The sequence below is a fragment of the Pelobates fuscus genome, chromosome 5 (assembly GCF_036172605.1).
Source record: "Pelobates fuscus isolate aPelFus1 chromosome 5, aPelFus1.pri, whole genome shotgun sequence".
Classification (NCBI taxonomy): Eukaryota; Metazoa; Chordata; class Amphibia; order Anura; family Pelobatidae; genus Pelobates; species Pelobates fuscus.
In genome coordinates this window covers 272,840,666-272,866,890 of record NC_086321.1, presented here as the reverse complement: position 1 = coordinate 272,866,890, position 26,225 = coordinate 272,840,666, and the positions used below count along the sequence as shown (strand labels likewise).

The 26,225-nt window shown below is 43.1% G+C and overlaps 1 protein-coding gene across 1 annotated transcript; it reads left to right on the top strand.

Moving 5' to 3' along the window:
* The first annotated feature begins 15 nt into the window (after positions 1-15).
* LOC134611436 (solute carrier family 46 member 2-like) lies at positions 16-12,744 on the top strand. The gene is made up of 4 exons (XM_063455320.1): positions 16-1,311; positions 9,797-9,880; positions 10,496-10,652; positions 12,691-12,744. Exons 1-4 carry the CDS (start codon positions 216-218, stop codon positions 12,728-12,730), a joined length of 1,377 nt encoding a protein of 458 aa, XP_063311390.1. The 5' UTR covers positions 16-215; the 3' UTR covers positions 12,731-12,744.
* The last annotated feature ends 13,481 nt before the right edge of the window (positions 12,745-26,225 follow it).

Sequence of the window (26,225 nt, the reverse complement as noted above, 5' to 3'; positions counted from 1 at the left end):
TTTTGAACCGTCTTTACATTTTGTTGCATGCTTACAAGAGGATTGCTGCATTTGCCTTGCATTGCTTAATATTATCCATTATTGTTATCATGTTATATTTTATGCAGATCGAATGGGCAAAAGAATGAAACTAAACTTCCTTCTACTGTTTCCTGTTGGAGAAAACCAATCAAAAATTCATATCGTGTAAAGAAGGCAAGCAATATTCAATCACAATGGTAATGGTGAGGACCTGGATTGAGCCGGTGGTTGCAACAGCCCAACTGTCCTACTCTTTCTACGACACAGGTCTGCTTATGGTGGTGCAGGGCTACTATAACCGGACTAACCCAACAAGTAACAGTTCGAGTGAGGATACTTTACAAAAATCCATTTCAGATTTCTACATAATCTACAACCTTCTCACAAAACTGACCCCTTTCCTGTCTGCTTATATAGTGACAAAGCTTGGAGACAAAATACACAAGAAGATTACTCTTTGTCTTCCTCTGACAGGATATCTGGTATCTACCTTGATATTTCTTTTCTTGATTCTATGGGATTGGCCAATACAGGTGATCTTCGGATCTGGTGCATTCATTGGTTTAACTGGCGGATTCCCAATATTCTGGTCTGGAGTCATGGTTTGGGCATCACTGAGTTCATCTGAGAGCCATAGGTCCATACGGCTCACTGCAAATGAATGTGTGTTTGGGATAGCAGGTTTTGCGGGCAGCTTAATATCTGGGCATATCTTTAATAATCTTCAATTTGGAAACCACCAAGGGGTTGTTCTAGTCACCTGTAGCATAATAGGTTATACGTTGTGCCTTATATATAGTATATGTGTTTTGAGAATTCCTTGTTCTAAAGAGTCAAACATAACACCTTCTGCATCACATGAGGACAAAGACACAGATATTCCGGAAAGCCAACAGGACAATATTGAATATACCGAGAGCAGTAGTTTGATCAATGCCAAGTCCAGTGAATCATTACCAGATAACCCAAATAATGTTTCTAGAAAAAGTCCTGTCTCCAAGGTCCTAATTTTCCTCCTTTTCATTAGTGCTGCCCTATACAATTCATCAGTAAATGGTGCAGAAGATGTGATTAGTCTATTTGTACTAAAGGAGCCTCTAAAATGGGGACCGGTAGAAGTGGGCTATGGAAATGCAGCAGCCTATATGATATTTGTTACAAGTTTTCTGGGAGTTATTGTTCTCTCCAAGTGTTTCAGTGATCTGAGCATGATCGTAATTGGAATGTTCTCATTTGCTGCTGGAATTATGACAATGGCCTTTGTTTCTCAGAGTTTCATGTTTTACATTGGTAAGTAATTAGAAAGAACATAACTATATGATATTTACAATAATATGTACAACTATCTAACGTTAATTTTTCTTCTACTTGTTATTTTAATGCATGTGTTTGACGATGGTTGGGCATTATATATACCGATTATAGCAATGTATCTTGCTTATATATAGCAATTTATATTTGGGATTCCAAAAATACAATTTCCTTGTTAAATTTAGATACCAGGGCTTTCCTCTCTCAGCTGGGACCAGAATTGGTAAGATTGACAGTTAAATAGCTACTTAAAAAGTGTCAAAATACCCTTGGGTAAATAGCATGTGATATTCTACTATGTAAAAAGTGTCATAATACCCTTGGCTAAATAGAATGTGTTGTATACGTTATAAAATTATATACTTGAGTGGTCCAATTTTGTTATCTGATGATGGATATTAAGCTTACAAGACAAACATAGCAAATTGTAAAATCGTTTCATATTGAAATTTTATTTTACTCCTTCCTCGTATTTTGTGATTTATAACTAACAAACGTAAACTGAAATCCTAGACATATGATGTACTCTGGAAATCAGGACAAAAAAGTGAATTTATTTTGAATTACAGTTCTTAAGCTGTACAAAATACGCAGTGATTTTTATTGCCAAAACTGTGAAAATATTTTTTTCTTATAATAAATAAGAATTTAGATATAGATAGGGTTATCCAGGAGCTTATAAAATGTGGATAAAGGTATCCAGAAGTAAAATATATAGTTACCGGTAATAGATCCTAGACATAGATGCAATCAACAAAATAAGTTTTGGGGGATATCAGTATTAGTGGAAAAAACTGTCTAGGATCTATTAACTATATATTTTACTTCTGGATACCTTTATCCACATTTTATAAGCTCCTGGATAACCCTATCTTTATATTTGCAAAAAACCTTTGGGACCTGGTGAAACCCCACTTTTTCCGGTTTCTGAGCTTTTATTCATTCTCTGTCTTATTCCCTATACCTATTTTCTGATAGACATACTTTCTGACTATCAGGACTTAATACTATTATAAGAATTTATATATGTTTATGCCACATCAATTAAAACCCTTTTTGTCTATTGATTATGAGGCCAACAACTTACATGGGTTTAAGCTGTTTTGATGTATAGAGTGTTCTTTTTTTTTTTTTTTTTTTTATAAATTCTTTATTTTTGAGTGCATGGTTAAACAAGACAGCTTACTCCGCCACAATAGCTTCATGAGCATAGATATATCACGGTAGCGTTACATTTATGGCATTTGAACAGTGCACAATTTTTATATTTGCAGAAACAGAACATAATATACTATCAGTTACGTGTTATAACTAGATTTGCTCGCTTTGTCTACGTTTAGTATGGAGAATAAAATCAGTGCTTGTATAATAACGGTTGAAAAATATAAAGTGAGAGCTTAGATTTCAATGGTACTAGTAATTCCGCATCGGCTACGCTGGCATCTTAAGATATGACAGGTTTACATTGTGCTCTTCCTAACCACCTAGAAGGGATCGTCGCTTTGCCCATCGATTAGTGACGTGGTTTAGGGTAAGGTAGGAGTAGAAAAAACATGCTAAGGCATCGTTTTATAAGATTAAGTCAAGGACAAATGGTTCAGTGCTTAGTGTGTTAAAACAAAGTAAAACAGAGGGAGTCTGATATACTACCAATAGTTAATACACAAGATAAAAGCAGTATTTAAACTAAAGGCATGCTTAATAACATAAATTAATAAATTGCAGGTTATAGTAAACAGCGTTAAGTGTAAGTAGCTCCGCACTTTTTAAATTGACCACCAGGGGGCAGCGAGCCGCTGAGCTTGCCGGGTAATGCATATTTTCAGGCATAGACAGGTGTAAATGTTTGCCCTACAGTGATAAAATCGTCTGTGTTACACTCATATATGATATTAAAAAGTCAGTGCAAAACCCAAGTATATACAGTACTCTGCAGGATCATCTTTCTGTATAGTTAGCCTCTGCTTGGTTACTGCTGCAGCTGTGCTGGGTCTCAGCTCTCTCTGTGTCGCTTGTGTTTCCCGCTGGGTGCTATATTGTTTCAGTACTTGCTGGTCATGTGTGAGTTCGTTGTTATGCTTTGTTAGCATCAGCCTTGGGAACCTGAGGGAGCCTGCGTGTTATGCCCGCTCTGTGTGAGCAGAGTGAGAGTCCAGGTAAGATGGGAGCACTTTCTCTGATTGTTGCAGGCTGAGTGGGTGTATGGTCGGTCCTCCGGCAAAGGAGTCACGCTGGGATAAGTGCTGTTTAAGGTTCTGTCCCTCCGTTGCAGCTGTGGTCTCCCGCTGTTCGTTGTTATGCTCCCTCTAGGTGCTGGCCCGAGAGACTGCGAGGGCTGTGATTGCCGCTTCCCTGTGTGGGGATCGGGACGTAGGGGCCATTTTGGCGAGATCAAGAGGAGGCAGGAGGGCTTCCGCTCACCATCTGCACGCATGGCGACCGCCATTTTGGAGGCAGCGGTCGGGCTTCTCTGCCTTAACTGCGGGGTCACAACCAGAGTGGGGACCGGGATCACCCCCCCGGTCCATAGGGGGGGGAACGGAGCCGGACTCGCGCCGGTCTGTACCGTTAGTCTGGATCTGTGGTGCAGGATAGTGAGGCAGCGGCCGTCTGCCCCACTCACTGCTGAAGAAGGCCCGGGTTGTTGCAACCGGTTCCTCTCCCCTGGGGGACTGAAGCCCAGTGAGCCAGCCTCTCCCCAGGTCCCGCAGTCCCTTGGCTCTGGGTAGCTTCGCCGTCGGTCCGGTTTGGGGTAATAAAACGTGTTTTTTGCGATCTTTCTTTGTAGTATGCCAGGAGCCGGTCCGACATGCGACCGTCCAGCTTGGCGGCCCGGCCCCGCCCCTAGAGTGTTCTTTTAATCAATTTTACTTCCATTCCACTTGAAGATGTTGGTTTACCATATCAACAATACAATTATGTGTTTTAAATTCTTTTTAGCTTCAACTATGACAAAATTCCCATGGTAAATAGGAGCAAACTCTTCCTGTTTTTCTACATATCAGATATGTGCCTGACATCAGAAGAATATATGTTGTTTGATTACAGAAAACCTAGCTAATTTTGTCCTAAAACGGGAACTAACATAGACCATATAATTAAGTCATATACCTGTTACACTGTAGGTAGGCCCTTTGTAGGTTTATAAATTAAAGGAACACTATAGTCACCTTAATTACTTTAGCTAAATAAAGCAGTTTTAGTGTATAGATCATTCCCCTGCAATTTCACTGCTCAATTCACTGTTATTTAGGAGTTAAATCACTTTGTTTCTGTTTATGCAGCCCTAGCCACACCTCCCCTGGCTATGATTGACAGAGCCTGCATGAAAATAAAAACTGGTTTCACTTTCAAACAGATGTAATTTACCTTAAATAATTGTATCTCAATCTCTAAATTGAACTTTAATCACATACAGGAGGCTCTTGCAGGGTCTAGCAAGCTATTAACATAGCAGGGGATAAGAAAATCTTAATTAAACAGAACTTGCAATAAAGAAAGCCTATATAGGGCTCTCTTTACAGGAAGTGTTTATGGAAGGCTGTGCAAGTCACATGCAGGGAGGTGTGACTAGGGTTCATAAACAAAGGAATTTAACTCCTAAATAGCAGAGGATTGAGCAGTGAGGCTGCAGGGGCATGATATATACACCAAAACTGCTTCATTAAGCTAAAGTTGTTCAGGTGACTATAGTGTCCCTTTAATGAAAAAATTAAAAGTGTGAATATGAACCTTAAGATCATCTGAATAAACAGAATGTTGTTGGTTATTTATAATTTAATTCCAAAATCTAGGGTTACTCCTACCAATAAAACAGTGTTTTAATAAAGCACTATTCTTGCATTAGTACCCCTTCCTGGAATGTCTCCTACTTTAACTAAATACCGGTATATTAAGAAATAAAAATTAAAATTACCTACAATCCACCTCAGGACCATGTTTTATTATTTATATTAGTGATGTTGCAGAAGGTCTTGAAGGTATGCATTTTTGCTGATAATACTAAGATCTGTAACAGAGTTGATGTTCCAAAAGGGATAAGCCAAATGGCAAATTATTTAGGTAAACTACAAAAATGGTCAGAGTTGTGGCAACTGACATTTAATGTGGATAAGTGCAAGATAATGCATCTTGGACGTAAAAACCCAAGGACAGAGTACAGAATATTTGATAGAGTCCTAACCTCAACATTTGTATCTCCTAAAGGTATTGATACTTTAGAGAGAGTTCAGAGAAGGGCTACTAAACTGGTTCATGGATTACAGAATAAAACTTACGAGGAAAGGTTAACGTTTTTTGGTTACCTCAGGGCCGGATTAAGAGCACACTGGGCCTGGTGCTGACAATTATGATGGGCCTAATTACGGAATCTTATCAATCAAAAACACTAAAACAGTCATACCTCCCAAGCGTCATGTATCTGATAGAGATGGTGCTGGAGGGAAACTCATAGGATGCGCTATAAGAAAACACATACTCTATGCTAATCTCTCTCTAATTTATGCTTTCATCTTTCAAGTAATTCCATACCCCTAACAGCAGTGTCCAGTGAAGCAGGAAGGCAATGGGCGGGGTAAAAGGGTGTGCCACTGGTGCAAATCACGTGACCAGACCTGCCAAAAGGGGAGAACATGCCCAAAAAGGGGGCATGTCTGTCCAAAGAATTTGAAGGACAGCCTGGCTTCATTGCATGTCAGGCTGCCCGCCAATCCTGCAGGCTGTCCAACTAAGGGCATACTATGCAGGCAGCACCCTAAGCTTGACATAAATGTGTCTAATGATGCGCTCACTCCATGCTTTCTAAGGACTGTCCCCTAGCACTCGCATGTCCATTTTTCTCATTATTGTCTTATAAGCCGGCAGAAGTCCCTGGTATATAGTCTGAGACAGAGAAAAGGTGTATGTAGTGAGTGTAGAAGAAAGGGGACATGCCACAGTGTTAGAGAGACCAACGTCTGCATTACCTAAACTAATTTTATTGTCAGCCAGTCCACACAAGTTTTGTTCCCATACATCCCTCTTAAGCTTTCAAACTTAAAGGAACACTATAGTCACCATAACAACTACATCTTATTGTATTTGTTCTGGTAAGTATAATCATTCCATTCAGGCCTTTTGCAGTAAACACTGTCTTTTCAGAGAAAATAACTCCACTGGCCACTCCTTAAATGGCTGCTAGAGGTGCTTCCTGGGGCAGTACTGCCTAGTGTGCAGCACTGCCATTCAGTGTCTCCACCCTCTGCATGCAGACACTGAACTTTCCTCATACAGATGCATTGATTCAATTTATCTTTATGAGGAGATGCTGATTGGAATTGTGCTGGCTCTGCCCCTGATCTGCCTAGTTGACAGTCTCAGCCAATCCTATGGGGAAGTAATGTAATTTGCTCAGACCACCACTTCTGATGATGTCAGCAGACAGTCCGTTCAGAGGCAGAGCCAGCAGCTGCAGACTTGAATACAAGTTATATTTTACTATACTTAGGGAGGCAAGAAGGGGCCAACGTGGTGGTTTTAACATAATAGGGTCAGAAATACATGATTGTGTTCCTGACCCTATAGTGCTCCTTTAAGCAAGAGTATGTAAAGAGTAGTTAGGGTTGCCACCTTTCTTGGAAAAAAATACCAGTCTTAATCATTTGTTTAATCACAAGGAGTGACATCAGAGAAAATTCTGTAAAATCACCAACAAACTACTCAGTTTGATTCTGCTGTATAGATGGATTGCTCCCAGTGTCTCAGTCTCGCAAGTCACCCAGTTTCTCACTGTTCCTATGTATAACAGTGTCAGTGTCCCCATGTCACCCAGTCGCCTAGTCTCTCAGTGTCCCCATTTCTCCCAGTGTCCCAATGTCACTAGGATACTGGGGACACTAAGAGACATGGGGACACTGAGAGACATGGGGACACTGAGAGACCCGGGGACACAGAGAGACCCGGGGACACAGAGACATGGGGACACTGAAACATTTAGGGAAACTGGGAGAAATGGGGACACTGAGACACTAGGGACACAGACACTGGGAGACATGGGGACACTGAAACATTTGGAGACACTAAGACACTAGGGACACAGAGACATGGGATCACAGACACTGGGAGACTAGGGGACACTGGGAGACTAGGGGACACTGGGAGACATGGTGACACTGGGGACACTGGGACATATAGGGACACTGGGAGACATGGGGACACTAGGCACACTGAGACACTAGGAACACAGACACTGGGAGACATGGGGACACTGAAACATTTAGGGACACTAAGACACTAGAGACAAAGTGACATAGGGACACTGGGAGACTATGGGACACTAGGAGACTAGGGGGACACTGGCTGGGAGACAGACACTTGGGGACACTGGGAGACATGGGGACAGTTGTGGACATAGACATGGGGACACTGGGACATAAAGGGACACTGGGACACATGGGGACACTAGGCACACTGAGAGACATGGGACACTGGATGGGGGACATGGGGACACTGGGAGAAATGGGGACATAGTGTCTCCGTGTCCTAATGTCTCAGTGTCTCCCAATGTCCCTATGTTTCACAGCATCCCCATGTGTCCCCTAGTGTCTCAGTGTCCCCATGTTTTCCAGTGTCCCCAAGTGTCTCAGTGTTTCCAGGTCTCCCAGTGTCTGTGTCCCCCATGTGTCCTAGTGTCAGTGTCCCCTAGTGTCTGTGTCCCCATTTGTCCCCTAGTGTTTGTCTCCCCTAGTGTCTCAGTGTCCCATAGTGTATCAGTGTCCCCATGTGTCCCTGCTGCCTTTCCCCCCATCCCTCTCTTACCTGAGCTGTAGAGCTGCTGTCTGGACTCTGATGTGTTGCTGCTCCCTCACGGGTCAGTAAGTAGTAGAGAGAGGCAGGGATATGCTGTAACTTCCTATCCCTGCCTCTCTCCACACACAGTGACCCCTACTGGCCAGTGCTGGTATTGCAGAGTAATCTCCATTTATTCTGAGAAAAATACCTGCATTTGTATTGCCGGTATTACTGCAATACTGGCACGGCCAGGCAGCCTCAAATACCAGTGAGGTGGCAAACCAGTAAAATACCAGTCAGGTGGCAAACCTAAGAGTAGCGTGTGTAAAAAAAAAAAAAATAATAATTTTTTTTTTAAATGGGCCTATTTCATGGGCCTGGGCGTAATAAATAAAACTCCAAAGGGTTTACTTGTTTTTCTTATTCTGTCTCCGCAAGTCCAACAATTTCATCCCATTAATATTCTCTGACATTTAATCCTGTTCCTTCCATGAGGACACTGTAGCGGTACTTACCCTCTCCAGGGGCCGGCCGGGGTCCTCTGTTCTCGCTGCGCGCAGTCCTGCTTCTGCACGTGCCGCGCGGCTCATCCGACGGCGAAATCAGGAAGGCGGGCAGTGACCGCGAGAAGCGTTCACGTGTCCCGCCTGACTCTAAGAGCGCGCCGCGTGTCTCGGGTGCGCTCTTAAAGGGACAGTGGGAGCCGAAATTTTAAACGATCTCCAATTGGCCCCTGTCATGCCACATTCCCCATACACTCACGTTTTGGGGGCGTGGATATGACAGGGGCCAATCAAAGTGAACTCTAGGGTATTTATACTCACCTGTTCCTTAGTACCTTGCCCTATAATGGTTTCTGTTCAGTTCCCTTTAGTGCTTGTATCGTTCAGTTGGTTTTCTGGTGCTTGACCGTGGCTTTGTTCCTGACTCCGCTTTCTCTTTATCCTTGCTTGTCTAGTCCGCCGGTTTGCTCTCCTGTGTACCAGTCCTTGGCTTGTTCTACTTTACGCTGTCTCTCTGTTCCCTTGACCTCGGCTTGTTCTGGTCTTGTACTCGTCTAAGTCCGGCCATTCTAAGGTCCGGTAAGACGTATCTTGTTTTCTTGCCTCTAGACTATCTGGACTATTCTTGCGTGTTTGGGTTTATTACAGTGACAGACACGGAATATGTTAATTTTAAACAACAATACACATCAATAATAATGGGTTTACAATTGACAATAATATTATTTTATCTCAATTTTGTTTGGTGTTATCATGTTCCTTCTTTTGTTTATTATAGGAGATACCATTGTACAAGTTGGGCTTCCAGCAGATCATGTCAAGTAGTAAATGTCCCTAGGCAGACATTCAATACTGGCTTGGCCAAAAATATAGACTAGCGATGATATTGTCCTATTTAACAAATTCACTGTAAACATTTAAATTTAGACTTCCAGGTAGGATAGCACATTGGTAGGCAACATCTAACACCCCGGATGTTGTGAATTACATCTCAATTCATGCTGTGCCAGCATTATGGCTGTAAGAGCATTATGGGAGGGTAGTTCACATTATCTAGAGTGCCGAAAATTGCCTACCCTTGGTAGTATATAGTGTTGTACAGTATGGTATTGTATGGTATCATATGGTATTTGAAACCATGTGTAAATCGTTATGTGTTTTTGGTTATTTTATTTTTCTGTCTTATATTTCAGCTCGAGTTGCAATGATATTTTCTCTGATACCAGTGCCGACAATCAGATCTATGTTATCCAAACGGGTTCAGGAATCTTCATACGGTGAGAAGCAAATTTACATCTCGGTGTCATGTAGATATTACATTCAAAGAAAGACATAGTACTCCTGGACTAGAAATGTATAAATAAGTTATTTAAAGATCCACTATAGTGCCAGGAAAACCCCTTCAGCCACTTACCTTTCTCCAGCGCTGGGCTCCCCTGGCGCTGGGGAAGTCTCCTCCTCCTGAGGCACAATCAAACCGCCCATAGGAAAGCATTACTCAATGCTTTCCTAGGGACGTCCAGCGTCTTCCCATGGAGACAGTCACTAGAGGCTGGATTAACCCTGCAGGGTTAAAACTAGAGGGACCCGGCACCTAGACCACTTCATTGAGCTGAAGTGGTCTGGGTGCCTATAGTGCCTGGGTGCCTTTAAAATGAGGCTATGGGATAAATGCAGATTATGTAAAGAATATAAACTTTAATTTACTTTGTTCTGTGACAAATAATAATTAATTGACAAGTTCCAACTTTCATTGATCAAAGCTGTAGAATGTGTATGTACTGTAAAAACAAACTTATACTAATAGTTGTTATTATTAAGACATCATTGTTATAAGATCTACTACTTGCCATCTTTCCCTTCTCATTTACTTCTGTTTTTCTATATTCTAGGAAAAATCTTTGTTGTACTCCAAATTATCCTATCAGTCATTGGTGTGATGGCTTCAGTTGCATTCAATGCGATTTACCAAGTTACATTACATTGGTTTAGTGGATTCACCTTTATTGTGATCTTCATCATTGCATTCATAAGCTGTATTCCCATCAGGTAATGTAATATTTAGAGCAGTACATTCAGCTGGCCTATCCAGCGTGTTGGTTTTCTTAGCTATCCAGGCTTCTTCCTGCATGGTTCTCTTTACTTTTATACAGCTGGTCCAAAAATACAATGTCATAACCTTGTCTGTAATACAGAGAACACCAACAGGGAGCTGTTCTACACGCTATCAATTACCAACTAACAGCATTTGTGATGTGTTGCTGAACACCCGTGTTCCCACTCCAATTCATACTATTAAAGGGGAACTGCCACATGCCAAGTTTTCATTTTTCATATTATGTTTACTTATACCTGTATGTGACCAATATGTATTTTTAAAGGGGTGAAAAAAAAGTTAAATGTAGAGTTCCGTCAACTTGGTGCCTCCATTTTGGCTTCCTGTCATTCATTTTATAAGCTCTGTCTTATACACCTGGCAGTCAGCATATAGGAAGCATAAAGAGAGGAAATTAAACAATATTTCAGCTTAGCCTTTCCGTTCCTAAACGAGATAATTACACAGTTGGCTAAATCTTTAATTAAAATGTAAAATAAAATAAAAACTTCTCATGAAAAATGATTTACACAATTCAGTAGCAGAACTAACGTAGAGAGGATGTTTGTTCAAGAATTCTTTTGGGCCCCCCCCCCCCTATGGCAAAAGCTATATACCCATCTGTCATAAAACTCCCACAATGCTTTGCCAGCTGGGGATCTACTATTTGCCCATCCTTACATCATTGCACTTAGCACTGAGCACTGTTTGTTTGTTTGAATGTAAGCAAATGCGAGTGGATGTAGGGGTGTATTTGTAAGTTACATAGTTACATAGCTGAAAAGAGACATTTGTTCATCAAGTTCAGCCTTTCTCACGTCTGTTTTGTGCTTCCAATTTTGCAACAAACTAGGAAAAAATTGACCCCAGAATGGCAGTCAGATCTCTCCTTGGATCAAGAAGTTATTATCCCACAAAGTAAAAAATATTATGTTTTTTGCAGTTATTCATCCAATTGCTGTTTAAAAATCTGTACAGATTCTAATAAAACCACCCCTTGAGGCAGAGAATTCTATAATCTTATTGTTCTTACATTAAAACAACTTTTCCTTTGACTTATACTAAATCTCCTTTCTTCCAGTCTAAATGTGTGACTTTGTGTTCTATGTATAGTCCTGTTTATGAATAGATTTCCACACAATGGTTTGTATTAGACCTGAATATATTTACCTAAAGCTAGCATATCCCATCTGAGGTGCTGTTTTTCTAAACTAAAGATATTTAAATTTGATAACCTTCCATTAAAACTAAAATGCTCCATTCCACTTATTAATTTAGTATCTTTATATATTAATGTTGTACGTATCTGCCATCACATTCTATGTTTCTATGTGGGGTTTTTTAGTAGCTTGCCTCTGTTCCTTTTCTTGTGTCGTAATATTCTTCTTTAGAACACGTATCCAAAATTGCACAGCAAGTTGCACCAGTGATTTATAAAGAGGCAAAATTATACTTTCATCCCAAATGAATGCCCCTTTTTATACATGACAATGGCTTAAAGGAACTCTCCAGTGCAAGGAAAACATATGTGTTCTCCTGGCACTGCAGGACCATCTATTGCCCCTCTACCTCCCACCCCCCATCCCAAGTTGCTGAAGGGGTTAAAACCCCTTCAGTGACTTACCGGAGTCCAGCACCGATGTCCCTCAGCACTGGGTCAGACTCCTCCTACTTATCTTCTAATATTTTACTGGCCTATATTTTACCATGATTTTGAAATATGGACTTATAAGCATGGACTCTGTCTTGGTCATGATACCCTTAAGAAATATAGCTTTAAAAAATAAATCATTCTTGAGTGAATTATTATTTTTTGTGTAAATACATTCTCTCTGAAATCTGTGTTGCTGAAACTTTAGTTTGATTTATTTTTATTTACTTGCTAGAAAGAATTAATAAAATCTGGTAAACTTTTAATATTCTTCATATCAATCTTCAGTGAAACATTCTAATGTTGGAAGTTAATTTGTCAAATTTCTTTATTCTCTCCAGCATTGTATTCTGCAGGGAAAAAATGAGAAAGGAAAAATAAAGGCTGAGCTACAACGCAATGTACAAGCGAAATTATCCATCTCAGAGTTTACATAAAGGCAAGACATTCCTAATATCGTTCCAGAAAAAAGTGGTGGAGATCTAATAAACATATATTTATTGTTAAAGCTAAATATTGCAGTTTCTATGTGAAATGCATTGGCAACGATGCTTTAACCACTTTGCCTCAACATGAAGTATGTCTTTTATTTTCTAAATCTACCCCCCTGTGGAGATTCAGAGCAATGATTCTTCACTAGAAGGTCATGGCACGTGAACTAATACAGCCCCTAAATACGACTTTATGATTCCTTAAATCTAAACAAAATCACCCATCTCTATGAGAAGCTTTGGAGATCTGTCCTCAATGATTCTCTATAAGAAACATTTTATCGGACATCCCTCAACACTACAATTAAGTGCTGGTCAAAAAAGGGGTGCATTTTCATTGGCTGCTGAGACCAGTACTGCAGCTAATAAAAGGTAAGTTTTTAGGACTTACACAAATATTTGTGTACATTTTAGTAAATGCATATTTTTTTGCAATGATTAAAGGGGCAGGAATATAAACGTGTGTTCCTGACCCTATGGTGTTAAAAATACTATTTAAGTGGGAAAGCATTGGATTGTCAATTTTGAAAATCTCAGTCAAGGAGGCAGGGCAGGTGCAGAGGGGGGGCCGAGCCAAATGCAGCACTGGTCAATCAGCATCTCCTCGTTGAATCAATGCATCTCTATATGGAAAGTTCAGCGTCTTGTGCAGCACTGACCTTGGAAACATCTCTAGTGGCTGTCTGAGTGACTGGCACTAGAGGTGTTCCTAGGCTGCAATGTAAACACTGCCTTTTCTCTGAAAATGCAATGTTTACATTAAAAAACCTTCAGGAACAATATATAGACACCAGAACAACTACATTAAGCTGTAGATGTTCTAGTGACTATAGTGTCCCTTTAACTGTAACCTTGATTACAATTGAGCCGATAGCATTTATTGGCAGTTTATCAGCTCCCATAAGCCTTTTATCAGTTTGAATATATGTTAAAAAATGTTGCCACCTGGATTTAACTAAGAAAATTGGTAAGAGCCTCCTATTGGATAGTTACTGCATGGACGATTATCTTTCAACTGGCAACAAGTTACTTAACCCCAACTGATGCAATGAGTAGCTTCTCATTTCTTAAACAACCATGTAGAAAGACACATCCCGTGGCCGTGGAAAAGATGTTAGTCTGTTTTAAAGGGTCAAATCATTGACATGCATCAAGCAGAGAAAACATCTAAGGAGATTGCAGAAACTAAGAAAATTGGGTTAAGAACTGTCCATCGCATTATTAAAAACTGGAAGAATAGTGGGGAACCACCAGTGATGGGCGCATCAGGGTAAGAAGAGAGGTAGATGAAGTGATGCACCCATCATGCCTAGTGCCTACTGTATAAGCCTGTGGGGGCAGTGCTATGATCTGGGGTTGCTGCAGTTGGTCAGGTCCAGGTTCAGCAACATTTTGTGCCCAAAGAATGAGGTTAGCTGACTACCTGAATCTACTGAATGACCAGGTTATTCCATCAATGGATTTTTTTCTTCCCTGATGGCACAGACATATTACAAGATGACAATGCCAGGATTCATTAGCTCAAATTGTGAAAGAGTGGTTCAGGGAGCATGAGACATCTTTTTCACGCATGGATTGGCCACCACAGAGTCCAGACCTTAACCCCATTGAGAATCTTTGGGATGTGCTAGAGAAGACTTTGCGCAGTGGTCCGACTCTCCCATCATCAATACCAGATGCCCCAGGAAATGCGTGCCGTAATCAAAGGTGGACAAAAGAAATATTAGAGTGAACTTTTTTTTGGCCAGGCAGTGTATATACATGCTTTTCTGTCAGGAATCATACAAAAGAATTAGAGAAAAACAGATGTGGTGACTACATTTAAAAAGGTGTTATTAATACAACCCGAGAATACAATCTACCGGGTGTACGAAAACGCTTCTGGTGTTTAGGCCTGTTTGGATTTTAGCGCATGGGGACTGGGTGATGTCATGTATGTCAGTGAGCTCTCTTACTCAGTAAACGGGAGAACGATCAGTAACCTCTTTCATTACGCACATTGTCTCAAATTCGTTGTTTGTTTGCTTATTCCCTGGCATTATGTTCAGATTGCTGTGGACCTGCGAGTCCCAAAGGGCTGTCCTGTATTGTTACTGTCTTATTATGCTCCTTTTCAATAAAAATCTACATTTAATATTCAATCATTCATTTTGAACATCAACATTAGTAGGAAGCAACATGATTTTGTGAAATAAAGGTCATGACAAACTAACTGTGTCCTATGAAGAAATGAGTAGAAATATAGATCAGGATGTTCCCGTAGATTTTATTAACAGACACAGAGGATCATAATATGCTGCACACTTTCTTTATTACATAATTAGCTAAGAATACAAAAATACAATACATTAAAAAAATAAAAAATAAAGTAAATGCATCATAGGGCATAGTAACACATTAGCCAATTACAGTATGCTGAAGGTTATAAGAGAATAATGCACTCCACCATCTGTTCCAGTGGACGTGATTTACTTGGATTTTGCTAAGGCATGTGATACAATAACACACAAAAGGTTACTATTAAAGTTGAAGTCAGTTGGTTTAGAAGATAATTCTTGTTCTTGGATAGAACATTGGCTGAAAGATAGAGTGCAGAGAGTAGTTGTAATAGCTGCAGCAGTTAGACACTAATGATATAACCGGTAAAAGGAGCGATTAGTGCCCGACTTTGGATGCAGATCTGTCCCATTACGTGGTTCATCTCTACGTTTCTGTTACCTGCTTGTTCTCCTCTTTCTTGGCAGGTTTTGACCCCTCTGCCTGTCCTGCTTTTTTCTGGTAGGTACTGACCTCTCTGCCCTCTCTGTCACATGTTTCAATACTTCATCAGAACAATGCATAACTGGATAATGAGCCAAAAGACTGCTATAATGAAAATTGCAATAAATTAGAGGGCAAATCGGCCTACAATATAGAATTAACTGTTTAGCTGATATTTTATATGTTTATATATATGGTCTCACAAAATGTCAGCGACATTTGCTGACATTTTGTGAGACCATATATATAAACATATAGAATATCAGCTAAACAGTTAATTCTATATTGTAGGCCGATTTGTCCTCTAATTTATTGCAATTTTCATTATAGCAGTCTTTTGGCTCATGATCCAGCTCTGTACTACTGTTATTTTGTACAATTAAGGAGGTCAGTTCTTTGTTTTTTTTCATAATGCCATACTGATTCATATTCAGTTTTATACCTTTAAGACAAAGTTGGTTATTATACCTTTAAGACTATGGTGTACTATTTAGGATTTTTGTAGACTCCATGTCATGTTTTGGAGTTTATTCTATGTATGTGGTTGATAGACATGCCGAAACATTGCACTTGGCACTTTTTATGAGGTGGTGTACCCATAAATAAACATACCTTCTTGATCCTGGAGTGTTGCCTGTGTTCTTCAGCTTTTGAGCTTATACAAAATATGTCAGTATTTAGGTGAGGTGAGGTGAGGAGAGGTAGAGTATGAGTCATGACATAAATACTGACAGTTGCTGAACAGGGTAGAATAGAATGAGTTCAAGAGTAGTATTGCAGTGCTAGAATTGAAGTACAAGAGACAAAAGCAGAAACTTGTGGATTATACCAAGCAAAACTTCCGCACTGCCTTGAAATGGATTAATGCATTATATTATTGCAGGCTTAACATAGCATGAGGATAATGCCACTGGGTACAAATCGCATAAAAATAAAAACAAACGGGGGGTGTGGCCGACCGGGGAACTGAATGGGCGCACACTGATTCAGCTCCCTCTGACTCGTAAGGCAATCCAGTGCAATTGGAGACAATAGGACAACATGGGGAACCCCAAACGGCAGAACCCCACACAGAATACGGTAGGGAAGACCCTGGCAAGCAAAACTGGTTCCCTTTCTAAATTTGTCAGGGATGCATGGAGTCGCCAAGGAGATGGCAGGGAAGACAAAATGGCTGCGGCCATGTGGCCTAGAGACTCGGCCCCTCCGAGCCCGTCGCTCTCTGAAGGTTCCTATGCTTCACAGGAGCCCGACATAAGAGACTTACTAAAGCAACTACCATCCAAGCTGGACCTGGCAAATATGCTAGGGAAATTGGAATCTTCGTTCCAAACTAAATTCGATGCGCTGAGTACCGACATCCGCCATATGGGCCGCGGGGTCACCGACTTGGAAGAGGAGAGGGATGTGACCAATTCGCAGTCTCCCCGAATCACAAGATGAAGACTTGTGTGCCACACTGTCTGAGATGTTCAACCTGCTGTTGGGGGACCTCAGCGATACACCCATTGCACTTGACAGGGCCCACAGGTTGCTTAGACCAAGAGGTACAACTACAAAGGCACCGAGAGATGTCATATGTCATCTGCATTATTTGAGAGTAAAGGACCGGATCATAAAAGTATTATAGGACACTACACCACCGTTACCTTTTCACGGCAACGCTGTACAGATTTACCCCGATATGTCTTGGCATCCGATCCAAGCCAGAAGAGCACTCAGGCCCGTGACGGAGCTCCTCAGGAACAGACAAGTGAAGTATAGATGGGGATTTCCCTTCACACTAATTGTTTCCCACAAGGGCATCACCCATTCCATAGTGACTCACCAGGATGTAGCACCCTTTCTGAGGTCCTTGGACTTACCTGACACGTACCCACGTGTCCTTGGACTGGTACACACCACAACCTGCACCGGACGTGTCAAGACTTCCTCAGAGACAGAGATGGAACACTCCAGCGAAAGAGATGAAAACCGACCTAAATGCTGCCACCCAGCAACGGGGTAAATCATTGGGGCACTAATCAACTCACCACCTGCTGATGCCGGTGGAGATTGTCAGACTGGGCTTTTACTTTCCTGGGATCTCGGACTCAATTAAGGGAACCCTTGGCGCAGTGGAAGGCAATACACTAGGGTCCTCACCCATAAGGAGTGACCTGGGGAAATAACTATATTTTTACAGACTGCAAGCATCTGCCAAGATCAGTCTCCTGGGACACCTCCTTAGCACTGCTCCATTGCCCCCCCCCCCCCACACCCCTGGTATACAGTGTACTTACCCAGATGGATAACCAGATATGAAGCAAGGCCTTTGTCATTGTGCATTTGAAGGATGGCTGGTTACGATCACTGTAATAGGACGCCACGGTGACTTGCTTGCCCATGCACCATAGGTAATATTGGTTGATCAGCCACATGCCTGTTTATGGATGAGTCGCTCCCTCCAGCAGGTATCGCTGCCACACGGGGAAAAAAAACTCCCCTCCGCCTTCTTCCCCAACGGCGAAGACGGGAGAATACTTGCTCTAACAAATACTCGGGGGGCCGACAATCCTCCCCCAGGTGTCTCACATTAGCTCAACCTCACTGTAACTGTTATGTACATACTTCTGGTATGTTATTCAGTTGTTCTTGTTGTCTTCATACAATAGACAAAACACGAATCTGGAGTTGCCTAACTCCGAGTCATATTCATGCCACCCGCCTGAAGTATTGTTCTATCTCTGACGTCAGGATAGAATCCATATCATTGTCAAGTTCAAGCTTCTTTAGCATTGTATAGAGTCTCATTAACACGAGTGTAGATACCCTGTTGAACTTGACATTCCTACGCCCGGGCACCCCTGCCTAGCGTTGTTTAGTCACAGGGGTGCCAGGTTCCCGTACAACCTAGGTGACATAAGACGACAGGTGCCAAAAGACAGGATACACTTGCCTGGAGGGCCCCAAGCTTACTCATTATTAACTAGTTGAAATTATGTGATCCTACCTGAGCTACTTCCCACGGAGGTCACCTTTACTGTTATATTGTTATTTTGTTCTTAGTTAACTCTAGTTCTTCACACACTTATTTATCCTTTAATGCCACACTCTTGCTTACACAACTGTACCATAGGCACACACAGCATAGGTACACTTATTCATGACTAAGGAGCACAGCATTCGAAAGCCAACATCTAGACCACAAGAGAGACAAAAAACATGGCTACGATACAGATTGTTTCCTTTAACAGTAGGGGTCTCAATACTCTGGAGAAAAGAAGCATAGGCTTACTGACTTTCACCGCCTCAAAGCTGAGATAGTCTTTGCCCAGGAGACGCACTTCCATACAGACTCACCCCAACATTTAGAAGCCGGCACTTCCCTACAGGATATTTCAGTAACTACTCCGGATCAAAATCTAGGGGGGGGTAGCGATCCTAATAGGCAGACACGTACCATTCACATTATGCGACAAACAGATAGATGAGGTGGGGAGATTTATCTTCCTCAAAGGGAAAATAGGTAATGCACTAGTCACACTGGCGCATCTTTAGCTACCAAATAAAAAACTATGTCAAGGTGGGCGGAGCTTGACAACCAGCTTGGTGGGACTGAGCTCACCGTGCTGCACAAACACCCTTACCTGCACCCTGACGGTGTGAGGAACCGGCCGATGCCATTTTTACAGGCACCGAAGGAGCCTAAGCAGAGGCCCAAAACAGCGGCCTACTACACGTCTCAACGATTCTGGACCTTAGGAAGCTGTTTGGTGGGCCATACATGCAAGAGTGGGAGGACACTCCTCTACATCCAGCCACCACACAGGCAGCCTGCATGCCGGCAAAAACACGGTGATCGCACAAACCGACTGCCAGTTGGGACATAGGGGAGATGCTACAGCTGCCTGCACAACTTGGGCCTACTCCCTGAACCTCCAGCACCCCCATTAAGACGGGAAAACACCACCATGGCTAAAAATACGGCTGATCAACCCCAGGAGCCTACAAATGACTCACCCCCACCACAAAACGGGACCTTAGGGTACTCCTAGATGACATACAAAAACTGTTGGCTGCAGACGTGAACCTGCTTAAGAGAGAAATCCACCAGCTCACAGACAGAGTGAGAACAAATGAGGAAGACATCAAGGAGGTACAGTCCAACCTATCAACACTCAAAGACTCTTTCCATCAGCTACAAACTGAACAGAGGGCACTATCAACACGAACGATTGCTCAAGAAGAACGGCAGCGCCGTACCCACATAAAAATCAGGGGTATACCTGAAGCAATCTCGGTCGGAGAACTGCTGAACTATGCCCGACGCTTGCTAACCACTATCTTGCCTCACTCTGTCGAAAATAGCCATAGATGGGATTTACCGCATTTCCAGTCCGGCCAGAACTCCCACAACTATGGTCAGGGATGTGATTGTGTCCTGTGTATCGGTGCAGGACAGAAGTCTAATTATGTTAGTCTTAAGGGGCAAAATCCCATTGGCCTTCGAAGGCTCCCACCTTTCCTTGTTCCAGGACCTCACGAGATCCACTCTGTTATGGAGGAAATCCTTCGGTACCATAACCACTCAACTAGGAAATGCTGGAGTCACCTACAGATGGGGAATAAATGGATCCCTACAAACCCCCCACAACGGGACCACACAATCTCTAACCACACCAGAAGGAGCACCCGCTCTCAGGAAGGCACTGGGCCTTCCAGACTTGCCCGCATCCCAACCCCCAGCAACACCCCAGAATCTTTTGGATCAGAACCAACATCCCCCCTTTTGTACCAAGGGCAGGATCCTCCCAGGACCCAACTACCTGACTCAGGACCGGGACTAAGCTTCCTTGCTGGGCAACCAAGCCCCCTGGCTGCACCAAAGCGGACGTAGGACACTCATTAGACATGTGCAATTCGTTTTGGTCCGAATATGAACTTGGACGAATTTCAGGCAATTCGGACATTCGAATTACCAAAGTGCCGAATTGCCGAGGTCCCGAATTGCCGAGGTCCCGAAGTTCCGAAATTACTGAATTTCCGAAGTTTCGAAGTGCCGAAGTTCCGAAGTGCTGAAGTTCCGAAGTCGCCAAAGTTCCGAAGTGTCAAAGTGCCGATATAATATACTTACCCAGTGGAAGAATGAAGAATGTTACACTGTATACAATTTTAAATAAAATGTATACAAAAGTAGCCAGGATTCAGCTGTAAGCATTTGCAAACCTTACAACAATCAAGTAACACACATTCATATAAAATGTAAGTTACTTAGCCTGTCAATGTAATGACAGGAATGAATAAGTAGATAACTCCCTAATTCCCACGGTATTAGGGAGCTATCTACTAAAAGGCTAAAAGACCTAGATTGGTCTTTCAGCCAAATTTATTAATACTAAGTAAAGATTACTTAGTATTAGTAAATGATGCCCCTATTCGCTATACCGCCTGTGGCTGCTCACTGTAAAAAAAAAAAAAAACATGTCCCCCCCTCCCAAGCCCCCACCCGTGCTGCGCTAGTGGGGTCTTGTAACCTGAAGGGGGGGCCTTTTTAAGCCTTACCCCGCCCTGCAGAGCTCAGTCTGCGCGGAGCACTCCATGGGTGAAGATGGATTTTTTTTTTTTGCGCTCGTTTTTTTTTAGTTTTTTTTTAAAGTGCGTCGGGTATTATGGCTTTTTATTTGGAGTTTTTTGGGGCTGAAAAAAGAAGATTTTAGAAGAAAAAAAACATCAAATGGTAAGTTTTATTTTATTTTTTAACAGGTTTAGCTAATGGTCCCCCCTCACTATTTTTAGGGTGAGGGAGGTAGGTAGGGGTTCATTTTTTTGCGAGGGGGTGACTAGGGGTTTGGGGACCCCTAGTCACCTGGGGTGGGGGGAGTTTAATTTTTAATTTAGGGCCCCCACCCGCCACTCAGGGCCTCCAACAGGGCAGACAATCCACCTTCATCCCCTCTATTAAATTATGAAACGGCACACAGACTTACTTGATGGTTGACATCCTCACGGCTTTTCAAGACTTCTACACACAATTATACAATTTACACGAAAGCCTGCCCTCGACCCAAGATTTCCTAGAAAAAAGGATTAAATCTACTATCCCACGCAATGTTCGAGACTCCTTAGATGCCCCAATATCAAATTGGGAAGTGTGGCAGACGATAAAATACCTACCCTTTGGCAAAAGTCCAGGCCCAGATGGATTCATGGGAAAATATTACAGGCTTATATCTGAGACTTTGATCCCACCAAAGCTGCACTGGAAGCTACCATAGCTCTACTTCCGAAACCAGGTAAAGATCTCACCAACTGTGGTAGCTATAGGCCCATATCATTAATAAATATCGATATAAAAATCTTTACAAAGATCCTGGACACCATGTTAAAGTCTCAGTTACTGGAGCTAATCCACCCGGATCAATCAAGCTTCGTGCAAGGGAGGGAAGCCAAAAAACAATACCACAAAACTCATCAACCTACTTCACTAGACAAGAAAACAAATATCTTGAGATACACCCCGGAGGCTTGATTGTTTATATGAGACCAATCTCCCACCGCTATTAGCAGCCATCACAGCAGACCTTAAAACACGGCACAAACCACAATTCAGTTGGTTATTGTCAGGGTATCTGAAGTCTCTACCTCCGAGAGAGGTAGAGACCTAGACGTCTATCCGTCCGGACGGGCTGTGTCCTCTGTTCCTCGCGGTCCACCCGGTCACGTAAACGCCGGCCGCGAGGGAGTCACTTCCTTTTGTAGCAGGACGTCCGGAAACCGACGTCATGACGCCAGCCCGGAACGACCTGTCACTCAACCCTTTAGAGACTAATCAGATCTCGCCGGAGGCGTGTCTATCCCTCTGAGCCAGGGTATTTAAACTTGCTTCTCCCATTTGCTCATTGCCCTGTCGTGGTTCTAGCCTGTCTAGTCACACAGTGCTCTGGTATTTTCTGTTATCCCTTTGGTTCCGACCCGGCTTGTTTGACTTACGCTGTTTACCTCTGTTATCCTTGACCCGGCTTGTTCCTCGCTTACCTGTCCTCTCGTTCCCTCGACCTCGGCTTGTCTCTGACCATTCTCTATACTCTCCGTACGTTAGTCCGGCCATTCTAAGGTCCGGTATACGTATCCTGTACCTGTTTGTACTCTGCGTGTTGGATCCCTGTCCCGATCCTGACAGTTATGCAGACTCAACATTATTAAAATGAATATCCTTCCATGTATCTTATACTTGCTGCAGACAATTCTTATAATCCTTCCTAAAATATTTGTTGCAACTATTCAGAAACTCCTTACTTCCTTCCTATGGTCACACCTCCATCTCAGATTGTCCAACTCTCTTCTCACTAAACCTCGCTCGGAGGATAGCCTGGGTCTCCCTATTGTGGAGCAGGCCGTTCACCAAACGAGAATATACGAATGCTAACACAAGTACACAGTGGGTTAAAATTGAGGCTACATTCCTCGAGATTCCCATACATACAATCCCGTGGCTCGGGACAGGCCGCACATACATACGTTCCAAACACCAACTGACCATCTCAGCCACACTTAGAATTTTGGACATGACCAGACAAGCTAAGGGCTTGTCTCCCCATCCATCACCTAGGTACCCACTTACCCATAACCCTCTGTTCCAGGAGGAGTGATCGGGTACCCATTGCCACCTATACCATGACACTCCAGTGCTTATGCTCCAAGAGGTCATTCATGAGAATGGGATAAATACCCTCTTCCAAATGCTGCCTAGTCAGGCCGCTACAGGCATTCAGCATCTACACTACACACAACTATCCCATTTCATACACAGTACCAACCTTCTACCGAAAGGGAATAGGGACCTTACAAGATTTGAAAGACTATGCCAATAGCACACATAAAAAAAGAAACTTCTATGGACAATGTATTCTATCTTGGCAGAAGCAAACACTCACACTATTCCATACTTCGCAACGAGGTGGATGGAGGCAGGGCCGGATTAACATAGGGGCTGATGGAGCTGCAGCTCCAGGCCCATGGAATAGGCCCATTTAAAAAAAAAAAAAAACTTTTTTTTTTTTTTTTTTACACACTACTCTTAAGTTTACCACTTAACTGTTACTTTAATGGCACAGATGGTATTTGAGGCTGCCTGGCCAGTGCCAGTATTGCAGTAATACCGGCAATACAAATGCAGGTATTTTTCTCAGTATAAACGGAAATTACTCTGCAATACCAGCACCGGCCAGTAGGGGTCACTGTGTGTGGGGACAGGCAGGGATAGGAAGTAACAGCATATCCCTCCCTGCCTCCCTGTACTACTCACTGATCCGTGGGGGAGCAGCTACACAGCACAGAGAGTCCAGACAGCAGCTCTACAGCTCAGGTAAGTGAGGGATGGGGGGAAAGGCAGCAGGGAGACATGGGGGGATACTGAGAAACTAGGGAACACATGGGGACACAGACACTAGGGGATACTGTGAGGCCTGGGGACACTGGAAAACACGGGGACACTGAGACACTAGGGGACACTGGGAGAAATTGGGACACAGAGACACTAGGGACACAGTGTCCACATGTCTCCCAGTGTCCCCTAGTCTCCCAGTGTCTGTGTCCCCATGTCTCAGTGTCCCTAGTGTCTCAGTGTCCCCATGGCTCCCAGTTTCCCCTAGTGTCTGTGTCCCCATGTCTCCCAGTGTCCCTAGTGACTCAGTGTCTCCATGTCTCCCAGTGTCCCCAAGTGTCTCAGTGCCCCATGTCTCCCAGTGTCCCCGGGTCTCTCAGTGACATGGGGACACAGTGCCACATGGGGACACTGGGAGAAATGGGAACACTGAGACACTAGGGGACTGGGCGACATGGGGACACTGACACTGTGATACATAGGGACACTGGGAGACAGGGAGACACTGGGAGCAATCCATCTATACAGCAGAAACTAACTGTGAGTAGTTTGTTGGTGATTTTACAGAATTTTCTCTCATGTCACTCCTTGTGATTTACATCATGTGATGTCACATATAACTAATTAATTATACAAATGTATAAGGCTGGTATTTCTTTTCCAAGAAAGGTGGCAACCCTAACTACTCTTCACATACTCTTGCTTAAAGGAACACTATAGGGTCAGGAATAAAATCATGTATTTCTGACCTTATTATGTTAAAACCACCATTTAGGCCCCCTGGCCTCCTCTTGCCTCCCTAAATATAGTAAACTCTTACTTGTATTCAAGTCTGCAGCTGCTGGCTCTGTCCCTATCTGCCTCTGAACTGACTCTGTCTGCTGACATCATCAGAAGTGGTGGTCTGAGCAAATTACAATGATTCCCCATTGGATTGGCTGAGACTGTCAACTAGGCAGATCAGGGGCAGAGCCAGCACAAGTCAAACATAGCCCTGGCCAATCAGCATCTTCTCATGAAGATACATTGATTGAATGCATCTCTATGAGGAAAGTTCAGTGTCTGCATGCAGAGGGTGGAGACACTGAATGGCAGTGCTGCACACTAGGCAGTACTGCCCCAGGAGGCACCTCTAGCAGCCATTTAAGGAGTGGCCGTCAGAGTTATTCTCTCTCAAAAGACAGTGTTTACTGCAAAAAAGCCTGGCAGGAATGATTCTACTTACCAGAACAAATACAATACGCTGTAGTTGTTCTGGTGACTATAGTGTCCCTTTGGAAGCTTAAGAGGGATGCATGGGAACAAAACCTGTGTGGACTGACAATAAAATTAGTTTAGGTAATGCAGACTTTGGTCTCTCTAACACTGTGGCATGTCCCCTTTCTTCTACACTCAACACTCACTACATACACCTTTTCTCTGTCTCAGACTATATACCAGGAACTTCTGCCTGCTAGTAAGATGATAAGGAGACAAGTGGACATGTGAGTGCTAGGGGACAGTCCTTAGAAAGCGTGGAGTAGGCGCATCATTTGATGCATTTATTTCAAGCTCAGGGTGCTGCCTGCATAGTATGCCCTTAGTTGGACAGCCTGTATGATTGGCAGGCAGCCTGACATACATTCATACCAGGCTGGCCTTCCAATTCTTTGGACAAACAATGCCCCCTTTTTGGGCATGTTCACTCCTTTTGGCAGCTCTGGTCATGTGATTCGCGCCAGTGGCACACTCTTTTACACTGCACTTCCTGCTTCACTGGACACTGCTGTTAGGGGATATGGATTTACTTGAAAGATGAAAGCATAAATTAGAGAGAGATTAGCATAGAGTATGTGTTTTCGTATAGCTGCATCCTATGAGTTTCCCTCCAACACCATCTCCATCAGATACATGATGCTTGGGAGGTATGATTGTTTTAGTGTTTTTGGTTGATAAGATTCTGTAATAAGGCCCCATCATAATTGTCAGCACCAGGCCCACTGGGCTCTTAATCTGGCCCTAGATGGAGGAATTACAGTACAGTGGCGTACTAAGGGGAGGGCGGGGGGGCGGTCCGCCCCGGTTGCCATCAGGCAGGGGGGTGCCACCAGGGCTGGCCAGGCTTGTAGTTCAGTGAGCTGTGTGGCTGCACCGGTTGCCATAGCAGCAGGGGCGCCGGGCAGCCGACACAGCTCACACGCAGAGGCTGAGAGCAGGAGCTGGAGATCTGCACGGAGATTTGGGGGCAGAGCCAGAACAGCCGTGGGGGCGGAGCCAAGCC

Coding starts and splice junctions, on each gene's coding strand:
- LOC134611436 (XM_063455320.1), top strand. CDS start 216: ATGGTAATGGTGAGGACCTGGATTGAGCCGGTGGTTGCAACAGCCCAA. Junction 9,881..10,495: donor GGTTCAGGAATCTTCATACG/GTGAGAAGCAAA, acceptor TCTATATTCTAG/GAAAAATCTTTGTTGTACTC. Junction 10,653..12,690: donor ATAAGCTGTATTCCCATCAG/GTAATGTAATAT, acceptor TATTCTCTCCAG/CATTGTATTCTGCAGGGAAA.